Here is an 11,851-nt window from a genome sequence, read left to right on the forward strand (position 1 = left end):
AATAAAAATAAAATAAAGCCTAAAAGCTTTTTAAAAGATTAATTCAGATCCATCTTGTTTTTCCAAAATGGGATTGCATAATATATTTCAGTTCTCAAGTTAAAATCGATGATTTATAATACATCTCAAACTGTATTCTCTAAGGTTTTTATTTATTAATTATCTGTGGAATCTACGAATACCGATGTATTACTACCCGGTCAGTAGCTACATAAATATGCAGAAAACTACCGTGGCGAGGAGCTGTTTGCAAGGCCCCAAGAAGACTTGACCCAGACAGAGCAAACAGACGAGCAGGTCCAACTTTGCGCGTTTTATTTCCTGTAGACGGGACTGGGTTTTATAGGATGTGACATTTCCTCTCTGAACACAGTTTTGGCTGCATCTATGAAGGTAGAAAACTGAAATAATGTTTCATTGTATTGACTCTCCCTCTGATGTGTATATAGGAGGATGGTTTAATGAAGCATGGCAAGTTGTAGGGACTGGGAGTCTCAATTTCGTCCAAAATGATGGTGATTTATAACCAGCCTGTGGAGCATATCATCCTGATACTCAATGACGTTAAAGATGATTTAATCTTGTTATCTATAAACGTTTATCGAGTTAATAGCCTCATCTTGCAGAGAGAAAATGGCGGTGTGCGAAGGGGCCCCAGTGCCCAGCCAGTGGTGGAGCTGGAGTCATGGACAGAGAGTACCACAGCCCTGCCCTGCCCTGCGCCCTGCCCTGCCCTGCCCTGCTCTTTGGCGGGCTTCCCAGGGCGGCCGCGGCCAGTACCGTCAGCATCCCTGGAACCCATCACGCCCCACCCTCGGGCCCACCTAGACCTCAGGGACAGACCCTGGAGGGTGGGTTCAACCATCTACGTTCTGTTTTGCTTTATTTAATTTTTTAAAATTTATTATTTATTTTTGGAGAGGTTTTTGTTATAGGGCGCGTGCACTCGCCAGAAAGAGAGAGACAGAGAGACAGAAAGCGAGAAATCACCCCCCGGGGGGATGGCCACGCCACAATCCCTTCTCCTCCATTCTCCTCTCGGGATCTTGGGCACGCATGCACACGTGCCTGGCATGAGTTTAAGCCACCAGATCCGGGACTCAAACCACGGTCAACTACATGGGAGTCTAGCAACATAGCCATTATGCCAACTGCTGGTCCCCAGTTTTGCTTTGAAGTTTATTTATCTACGTCTGTTGGGAGAGGCAGAGAGGCCCTCGATAGGGCCCTGTGCCATGATCCTACCCCAACACTTCCCAGTATGATCTGGGTGTATGTGCTCGCACCCAGGGTGTACGGGTCAGCCTGGGACCCGAGCCCTGCCCGACTAGTGACCTCCAGTACTGCAGAGCACTGAGCTGCAGGACCGCTGCCCTGCCCTGTCTGGGCCATACCACCCATTTTGACACCACTCCAGGGACACACACACACACACACACACACACACACACACTCACACGGGGCAGTGGTTGGTCACATCTGCTCTGAAGTCTGGCAGGTCAGGCCTCAGGGCTTGGACCCAGATTTGACCCAGTTGACCTTGACCAAGTTACGTTGTCATGAGCCTCAGTTTTGTCACTTGAAAACGGGAATAATATCAGCACATGCCCGTGTCCCAGAGCCTCTGCCTAGCCGAGGGAGTGTCATCCCCTCCCTGACCAGGGCACGTGTCCAGTGTTGCCAGGGCTGCGCAAACACAGTGCAGCCGTCAGGAGCAGAGGAAGAGCATCTCCCCCCGGCGGTGGCGAGTGGGGGAGAGGACGGGGCATAGGGAAGGCCTTGTGGCTGGAGCTCAGTCTCCCAGACCAAGGAAAGGCGCCAGTCCAACATGGGTGGAGCTTGTCAGGACTCAGTCCCCGCAATTTCACGGGGGTCTGAACGTTTCGGCAAGAACAGCAGGTTGTCACTCTCCTTTATTTTGCCATCTTCTGGCTATGAGTGACCCCTTGTTGGTATGTAAGGACTTCAATATGTTTGTGGATAAGTGAAATTTAAAGCACAAGTTTATGCTGGTGTAAAAAAAAAAATTCCAAAATCTATGCAGTTTTTTTTCTAGCATGCATTTTCCATGAGCTTTCTGAAGACACCCTCCCATCTGTCATTCCATGAAATGATGTTTGTATAGTGAAAAGATTTGTTGCTGAGATTTCTGCCTAGAAAAGTATTGCAGGACTTGATGTTGAGTACGGATCAGGCATGGCATCCCTCTCATGTACAGTGAGGGTCCTGACTCCCATGCAGCAGACCTGCGCTCCAAGACACCACAGCTCGCCAGGCCTGCCGGAGCTCAGGGTGCGGCACGTTCAGAACCCTCACCGCGGGCTCCCAGGCTAAACAGGCTCAGCGCTTGCTGCCCGCTGGAAACCGGGATTAGACCGGGTAAACAGCGTGGGCCGGCCGCTCTCGGCATCTTGGAGGGGACGGCCCGATGGGCACTGCTGTTTTCCATCACTTAGAGGCCGTGATTCGATTAGGCCAGCCTTTCCATAGAACTGCCATTGCTTTCCCTTCGCTTCCAGGCCTGACGCGAGTAAATCACTTCGATAACATCCCTTTCCCTCCTGGAGGCCAGCACAAGTGATGATGCCAGTGGCCAGCCAGGAAAAGTGGGTGTAATGTACTTCCGATAGCAAAGCAAGCGTCTCGCGAGGCAGAAATGCACCGTGTTTGGAAAACGGTTTCTCTCAGTGTTTATTTGAAAGGGGTTAATGACTTTAGGTAAGGGTGCTCTTAGAGAGGCAAACACTCGACTCTTGGATCTAAACGTTTGGTACGAGGACGTACACTGAGTGGCGTGTGCTCAAGTCCCAGGCAGAGGAGCACACCTCGGAAATGCACTGTCGTAACCCGGTCACTGGTGGCCATTCCTTATAGCTACAGAGGCAGGAATTGTTTCTGAGAGAGAGATTTTTGCTTTAGGGCACATGTGCTCGCTGGAGACAGAGAGAGATGGAGAGAGCGAAAGTGAGAGAGCACCCCTGGGGGAGGGGGGCCCCGGTGCAATCCTGTCTCCATCATTCTCATCTCAGGATTTGGGCCTGCGTGTCCACAAGCCCAGCGTTGAGTTTCGAGCTGCTGGGTCCAGGGCTCAAACCACGGTCAGCCATATGGGAGTCCAACGTCTTAACCACTGTGCCACCTGCTGGCCTAGAAAATGTTTTAGGATATTGAAGCAAATTTGTGTGCAAATAATCACTTACTTCCTCTCTAAGTTCATTTTAAATATGGGCAACATGGCGTGTGGCTCAGCCCTGCAGGCCATCAGCTTGAACGTGTATTATGGTTGTCATTTTAGTAGGGCCCGCTTAGTGACCCAGCCGCCCCGGTACAGTAACGCCGACGTTACAGTGAATTATGTCCTGAGTAAGTGAGACCTGGCGTAGGCCTGCCAGGGTCAGCGCTGTCTGCGAGCGGCATGTAGGGATGAGACGGGGCAGCCGGCAGATTAGCGAGGGCCCGTGTCCTGCCACGCTGTCATTTCCACTAACTCTGGCACTTCATATAACCACTGGTGGCACCTCTGAGTGAGTAACAAAATGCTTCATTCAACACGTGTAACTCCAGGGATCCAACAGCCTGCTCCAGGGATTTCTGACATAGGCCAAACGGTTAAACAAGTGATAAGAACTTACTAAAAACCTAACATTTTCTGTGTTATGATAGGTATAATTTCATGACAGAATTTCCAATAACATTCTAGTCCATTTCTCCACCAATGTCAGTATTTAATCAATGAGAAAATTCCTTTTATTTGGGTTACATTATTCTGCATTAGGATTATTCAGACAGAATAAATTAAAGAAAAATAGAACCTAAGAGAATAAAATATATAATGTATAAAAGATACACTTTTAAAAATAATTTTATTTATTAATTATTATTATTATTATTAAATTTGTTATAAGGCATGTGTGCTCACCAGAGAGAGACGGAATGAGAGAGAGTGAGAAAGCGAACTACCAGGTATGAGACTCGAACTGCCGTCAACCATATGGGGTTTCAGCACCTTAACCACCATGCCACCTGCTTGCCCCAAAAGGTATCCTTCTGTGTGGCTTCTGTATTTCCTGCGTTTCTCTGACATGCCAGACAATAGTTTAGGTGGTTCGAATGCCTTATCGCCTGTGTCCTCATGGTTATAATCGGTGTCACTGTCCTCTGCTTTATTTTTCTGTGCCTGGTTGTCACCACCTCAGGTACTGTGTGCTTTTCTCAGTCTTGTCCGTCTCTCTCTCTCTCGTCCCCTTACTCTTTCTCCCATTAGGCAGAGATTTTTTTAAAATGCTTTGTCCACTGCTGTCTCCATAATTCCTAGAATAACATCTTATTTATAGCCACGACTCAAAAATATTTCTTAATGATTGAATGGCCCTCTGAGGCAGAATTTTACAGATCAAGAGAGGCTAAGGAAGCAGCGAAGGAACATGGCTATCGGAGGTCTCCCTATTCACCCAGTCCCTCACCCATTCCTGCACCGATTCCCCCACCCACTCCCTGCCAGTCCCTCACTCACTCACCCATTCCTGCACTCATTCCCTCACCCATCCCCCGCCCATCCCTGTACTGGTTCCCACACCCATCCCCTCACTAGTTTCCACACCCATCCCCTCACCCATTCCTACATCCATTCCTTCGTCCGTCTCCTCACCCGTTCCCACACCCATTCCACATCAGTTTGATGGATGTCCCTAAAGCCCACGCCATATCCCACGCACCACGCTGCCTCGCATGCGTGTTCTGCACTGATGTGTCAACATGGTCCCTACAGGTATTGCCAGCCCAGTGTAACAGGCCCTCCTTTCCTTTAAAGGTTCGTGTTCATTGGTTTGTTATCGGAGTCTCACGGCATGTTCTGATTTGTCAGTAATTGAGAATAAACAGTTCACGTGTCCAAAATGCCAGAGGCACGGAGGAGTACTCGTGAGAAGTACCCTCACATCCCTGCCCTCCATTCCTAACCTGCCTGCTCGTGAGCGCCACCTGGGAGCTTCCACCATGACTAAAACTGCCCCCCCCCCCCCCCCCCCCCCCCAGGCTGGGCTCTAACTGGTCTAAGGACGAGGCTGGGCTTTGGGAATTTTAAAAGAGCCAAGAGGAGCATTGCTTTGGGTAAAGGTAAACAGTAGGGCCAGGAGGACCCTCTTGCCTGAGTGACTAAGAAAGATACGATATACCAAGTGGTGGCGTGTAGGACACTGAGAACTAAAGACCTAGATAAATGGAGGTATTCTGGTCCATGGGGTGAAACACCCACCTATGGTGAAGACATCAGTCCTCCACAGCGTGGGCTATAGATGTAATACAATCTTTATCAAAATAATTATTTAATTTACCACTATCATTTTAAATTTTCTATAGGGATGTGTGTTCACCAGAGAGAGAGAGAGAGAAAATGAGAAAACAAGCCTTCAGGCCCAGGACTCAAACCATGGTCAGCCATGTGAGAATCCAGCACCTTAACTACCACACCACCTGTTGGCCCCATGTTTAATATCATCTTGACTTTAAAAATCCCAGTAGGATTTTTTTTTGGTAGAAATTGATAAAGCAGTACTAAACTTTTTCATATGGAAATGCAAAAGAGCTAGACTAGCTAAAACAATTCTGAAAATGAAAAATATAGAAAAATATAGATGGAGTAATACTACTAGCTAATTTCAAGATTTTATTTAGCTATGGTAGTCAAGACGGTGTGGTTTTGATGTCTAGACCCACAAATAGAATAGGTACAGGCATAACGGAGAGTCCAGAGGGGAGCCCAGGCATAGACGCTGGAGAAGGGTTCCTTACCCCGACCAGTAACGCTGAAATCATGAGCGGTCCCACAAGGAGCACAGCGTGGACACCAGCCAGAGCCTTCCACAGCTCGAAAAGTCACACTCGATGAGCCGTAGGCCTCCGTGGAAAACCACACCCAGCAGGGCCAGCAGGGGGCGTGGTGGCTGAGCTACTGGACACCTTTCAAGTCCTGGATCCAGCAGCTTGAAACTCACACCAAGTACGCGCGCGCGTGTGTGTGTGCGTGTGTGTGCCCCAAATCCCAGGAGAGTAGAGAAAGGATGTGGCACAATCACGACCCCTGCGGGGTGATTCCTCACTTTTCCTCTCTCTGTCTCTCTCCAGGCAGTCCATGAGCCCTATGGCAAAAACCCAAAATCAAGCAAACACCCTCAAGGAGAAATGTTTGTGGTTTGTGGTTAGGCAAGTGTTTCGGGTATACTCTTAAAAACATCATCTATAAAATTACAGATAAATTGGACTTTGTAAAAATTTAAAAACTACTGCTTTTTTAAAAAGATACTGTTGGGATCAGCAGATGGTGTAATGGTTACATCACTGGACTCCCTCGTAGTTGGCCATGGTTCAAGTCCCGAACTCGGCAGCTTAAAACTCATGCTAAGTGTGTGTGCATACATGCCCAAAATCCCAAGAGGAGAATGGAGAAGGGATTGTAGCGTGGCCATCTCCCCTGGCAGGTGATTCTCACTTTTTCTGTCTGTCTTTCTGTCTTTCCAGTGAGCACATGTGCCCTATAGCAAAAATCTCTCTCTTAAAAAAAATAAATAAATAAAGATACTGTTTAGGAGAGGGAAAGACAAACCAGAGACTGGGAGATATTGGCAAATATATATACACACACACACACACACATATATATTTGTAAAATATAGACAGAAACCGCAAAACGGGAAACAAACACCAGCATATGCACATCTGAATAGCCAGAACTTGGCCGTGTCGCGCACACGTGCCACGCCTGCGGCACTGCTCCACCGCAGAACAAATGTGCAGGCTGTGAGTGTTCTCTGCCCCAAGTGCCCTTCTCGTGCTGAGCAATGGTCCCTCGGACCAGCTCATCCCCGCTCAGACTTCCCCCTCCCCCGAGCACCTAGCTTTTCAGGGACCTCACGACGTGTGTCTGCAACCAGGGAAAGCGTGGAGAGCCTGATCCAGAAGCACTCGTACGCCCGCTCGCCCATCCGCACCTACGGGGGAGAGGAAGACATGCTGGGTGAGGAGAGCCAGACAGCCCCGGCCCGAGGTGAGAGGCGCAGGGCGCCGGGGCCCCGAGGACGTGCAGGTGGGGCCGAGGCCTGGTCCCCGTGCCCCTTGTCCACAGCGACTCTGGAGGCTCTTCGGGAGGGTGGCCTGATGCTGATTCTCATACACTGTGCTGTTTCCCTCTGAGCTGCGGTGACTGGGCTGCCTGAAGGTGTCCCGGTGTAAGGACACAGGGACCTCGGAGTCACAGGTTGGGTGGCACTTGTGACTTACTACCGAGGATCTGTTGAACTTCAGGGGCATCCCTTGGTCTTTCTAGACCTCAGCTTTATAATCTGAAAACCAGGGAATAAACATGTCCCACCTACATCTTCAATGTCTCATTAGGACCAAAGACCAAAGTGGGTAACACTTTGAAAAGGGATTGGCCTAGGGAATGTCAGAGATAGTGGCCCAAACGGTGGGGACAGGAAGGTACAAAACCTGCCCCAGCAGAGGCTCAGGGAGCAGCTGCCTGCACCTAGGAAGAGCCCAGAGGAGAGGCCAGCAACGCCCTCCCTGGGAGCAGGGGTGCTTACACGACGGGCGTCCTCTGATGACCCCGCGTCTGCGACATGGACACCGCGTACTCCCTCCCAGCCGGCCACTGGGAAGTAACTACTCAGCTGGCAAGTGCCCGTCAGCTCCTGGCTGCTGCAGTGCAGGGGCCCTTCCTGGGTGGAAACAGGTCGCTCTGAGACACATGGCTCTAGCCTTCCTCATGCAGACACCGCGAGGCTGGGACCAGCACGCGGGGTCTCCGCGATTTTTACGAAGAAGGTGCACTGCAAAAGCCTAGGCATGAAAGGATGTTTTCCTGCACCAAAATAAACTCAAGCTTTAAATTCTCAAAGCTTGTGATGCCCCTTGTGTGGACTGTGTGGGCGGGTGCTGGCGGGCACTGTGGGTGTGCCAGCCTTTAACTCTGCAAATTCTCTCCTTCACGTGGGTGCAAGTAGCTTATTTGGAAAGGTGGATTTGCCCCAGGAAAAATCTCCTGTATGTTTGTCTTTCATTATGTATTTAAGTGTTTTCTTTATTCGTGATAGAATGCATGCATACACACAAGAGGGGCTGAGAGACAGAGAGCGAGCACCGTCCAGAGTGGTGGGGCTGCGATTCCTGCCTCCCAGCTGCCCACGCGTGCCTGGCATGTGTTCAGGCTGACCGGCGGCCTGGGGCTCCGGCCTCTCGAGCAGCGTGTTACCACTGCGCCGTGGCTCGGCCGCTGGTCATTCAAAGTTTGGATCTGTGAAGTGTTTAGAAAATACGTCGATCTGCACAGACCGCCGAATTCTCGGTCTGTGTGTGGAAAGGTCTCCAGGCTAACACGTCTCTCCTGCAGGCTCGGCCTTTACCACGTCTGACAACTTGTCTCTCAGCTCCTGGGTCTCCTCCTCCGCTGCCTTTCCAGGATTCCAGCACCCGCAGTCCCTGGGCGCGCTGGGCACCAGCACCGCACCCATAGCGACGCCCATTCCTCACCCCATGCAGGGCTCCCTGCCGCCCTACAGCCGCCTGGGGGTGCCTCTGACCCCCTCGGCCATCGCGGGCTCCATGCAGGGGAGCGGCCCGACCTTCCCATCCTTCCACATGCCGCGATACCACCACTACTTCCAGCAGGGGCCCTACGCCGCCCTCCAGGGACTGCGCCACCCCTCGGCTGTGATGACGCCCTTCGTATGACCCCCCCACCGGAGGCTCCCGGGCAGGGTGGCGGAGGGGACTGAACGCCAGGACGCGGGGCTGGAGCAGCAGCAGGGGCTCTCCAAGGCTGGGCCTTCCCGGGCAGGAGAACGGGACTCAGACAGCTACCAGGGGAGGGCGCGCCGGACTCAGCGCCAGCCGGGACGAGTCCCTGCAGACCCCCAGCGTTTGGTGACAGAGCTACTCCCACACACTGCTCCTGGCGTACACATGCGGAGTCGGGGCGGCAGTGCATAAACTCGGCGTGGACAGGTTTTCTTCCTGCTTCCTACGGGTGGAAGGGCCTTCCCAGAGGCGGTGCCACGTGCATCCCCACCCGGTCGGCCGCCTTCCGCAGCCCTGGCTGTAAGAAGGCCGGGAGGTGCTCTGAGGCTGGCTCAGCCTGTCCCTTTCTGCTCAGTGTGGGGCGGGCTGTGCGGCCGCCCTGTCCGTGGGCGACTGTGTGGGGACGACTGCAGGAGGCCTGGTCGCACCCAGGGCCGGTGCCAAGGTTGGAGTTGCTGATCCGGTCTCTTTCCTGATGCTCTGGGAACCACTAGCCTCCGTCGAGGAATCTTCCATACAGCCGGGAAGCAAGGGCCTCTCCAGGCACACGGGCACGTGAGGCCGACCCTTCTGGACTGCGTCCTGGAGCCTCGCAGGGCCGGCGGGGGCTTCCGCAGCTGCATCCTGGCACCCTGTCCTGATAGGAGCCTCCGCGCGGCCAGACCCTTAGTTCACTTGGGCTTTGGGAGCCTCCCTGGCAGTGGGGCCAGATTCTTTGAGAGCGCCTCTGAAAGCCGGGAGGCTGAGGGCGGCTCTGGGCGGTGACTCCGCGTCCCCTTGTCCTTTCTGCTCCCTGTGTCACAGCTGGGACTCCTGTGCCATTTTCCAGTCCACACCATGAGCCTACATGTGGGCAGCTGACGTCCGAACGGAAACCTGGCACTTGGAAGTAAGCCTGGCGCATCGTCCACCCTCCTGTCTTCTTCGCCTTCTTTTAACGTTTACGATAGGAATTCATTCTATTTTAGTTTAATTTAACCTGTATATTATTATTATCATTATTAGTATTAGGTTTTTGCCTTAGGGCACATGCACTCCCTGGAAAAAGAGAGAGACAGAGAGAGGGAAATGGAGAGATCACCCCCCAGAGGGGTGGCCACACCACAGTTCCCTCTCCTCCATTCTCCTCTCAGGATTTTGGGCACGCATGCACACGTGCCTGGCATGACTTTCAAGCCACCAGGTCCAGGTCTCGGACTGTGGTCAGTCACTTGGAAATCAAGCGCGGTAACCAGCACGCCACCTGCTGGCCCCACCCTGCACATCAGTCCTGAGCTTGCGGCAGGGCAGCCTTTGCAGCCAGAGTAACAGGCATTTGCGACAGTCCACTTCCCTAGGAACAGCTGTAATGCACAGTGGTCACTCAGCTTTGCACCTAATGCATCCCAGCTACAGGATGTAAACTGTCTTAGCACAGTTCCCCAAAACTCTACTGTAATTTGATTTTGTAGCTAATGTTCATTTTATTCTGTTCTTACTGCAAAAGTATGGAGTCTGTTAAGAGGGCTGGGAATATTGCTGCTGACAGTAGAAGTGTATTTGGGGGTGAAAGCCGTATATTACCACACCAGGCTCCTGTGGGACTTCCCTCGCTCTTTTCATGTCAGCCTTGCCCGTACCAAAGGCCTGCCCTGGCATTTCTGGCCTGTGAGACAGGACGCCGTGGCCTGGGCCGTCCAGGGGCTGCCGCTGTGGGCCTTGGCACCTGCCGCTCCCACGGTGCCCAGAGCATCCTGCAGAGAAGCATGGCAGCGTCCCCCACGGCACGGTGTCCCCCACGGCGGACACCGGCTTCCTCCTGACTTCTCGCGTGTCTGCTGTAGTAGCCGCAGGGAGCTAGTTTCCAGCAGGCCAGCTGTGCACGTCTTCCACCAAGAGTGACAAGTAGCAGGTGGAGAGCTGGCCATGGAGCGAGGGCCGGGCTCGATGTTTGATGGCCGACCTGTGGCCGTTCTCCCTGAGCACAGAGCGCCGTCTGAAGGCACGGGCGACAGTCTGAGAAGCCCCTGGTCTGTCAGTGACTGCGTCTGTGTTTTCTTTTCAAAGAGAATGAAAGGACGATTTTAGTACTGTTTTGACATTTCTCCCAATCTGTGTGTCTCAGAGTAGGTTTGTGTGTTTTTGTTAAATTCAGTTTTACACCAGAATTTCCTTAGAACTTTGTTCTATAATTAAGCAGTATAAGACTGAAAATAAGTAGAGCACTTGAGGAAAAGCAGAGATAAGATAGAGAAGCATGCTCTGAACTTCTAAATTAGATTTTTTAAGTTTTTCTTTTTTTGGAGAGGTTTATGCTATAGGGTGTGTGCGCTCACCAGAAAGAGAGAGACAGAGAGACAGAAAGCGAGAAATCACCCCCAGGGGGGATGGCCACGCCACAGTCCCTTCTTTATTCTCCTCTCGGGATCTTGGGCACGCACGCACATGCGCTCAGTGTGAGTTCAAGGCACTGGGTTCGGGACTCGAACTGCTGTCAAGTACGTGGGAGTCAGCGACATAGCCATTACGCCAACTGCTGGTCCCCTTTTTTTTTCTCGTTGATATTATTTGAACCAAAAAGAAGCACAAGTGAGATGGAGCTTAACCTAATCAGCCTCTCTGGTCGAGGAAACGGGGAAGAAACCAGCCTGGCTCTCTGGCTGTTGATCCATTTTAACACTTGAGAGCTTAGAATGTGAAATTGCAGTGTTCATCCTACAGAAAGTAATTGCAAAAACTATGTAAAGGGAAGGCCAACGGAATAATCCAGAGCATGGGCTGTAATAAACTGGGAACGGGCCCAGGGTCTCCCCCACGTCTTACAGGTCGGGAAGCCCGGTCACAGGGCAGCAGGGCCGGAGGAGCCCTGCCCGGCCGCCTTCCCTGCCCCGGGATCAGCGCCCAGGCCGCTGGCTCTGTGTGATTGGCTGGGAGAACATTAGCCAGTCGTCCTCGGAGGTTCAGTCAGTTCTAACTTATCTAGTATCGTCCCTGCCCTTCACCCACCCTAGTGCCACCCGAGCACACACCCGGCCGGAACCTACGTGTCATGGGCGACAAGGCAGCAGGGTCTAGACGG

At 52.1% G+C, this 11,851-nt stretch overlaps 1 protein-coding gene across 2 annotated transcripts in view; it reads left to right on the forward strand.

Moving 5' to 3' along the window:
- The window catches only part of TBX20 (T-box transcription factor 20), a 48,186-nt gene extending 38,381 nt beyond the window's left edge, over positions 1 to 9,805 (forward strand). For both annotated transcript variants that reach the window (XM_006143028.3, XM_006143029.3), the window contains exons 7-8: positions 6,930 to 7,042; positions 8,387 to 9,805. In XM_006143028.3, the coding sequence (XP_006143090.1) occupies positions 6,930 to 7,042; positions 8,387 to 8,727 (454 nt within the window). In that variant the 3' untranslated portion in view covers positions 8,728 to 9,805. The remainder of the gene's footprint in view (positions 1 to 6,929; positions 7,043 to 8,386) is intronic.
- Positions 9,806 to 11,851: the final 2,046 nt, after the last annotated feature.

This window comes from Tupaia chinensis, unplaced genomic scaffold, assembly GCF_000334495.1.
Source record: "Tupaia chinensis unplaced genomic scaffold, TupChi_1.0 Scaffold000088_1, whole genome shotgun sequence".
Taxonomy (NCBI): domain Eukaryota; kingdom Metazoa; phylum Chordata; class Mammalia; order Scandentia; family Tupaiidae; genus Tupaia; species Tupaia belangeri.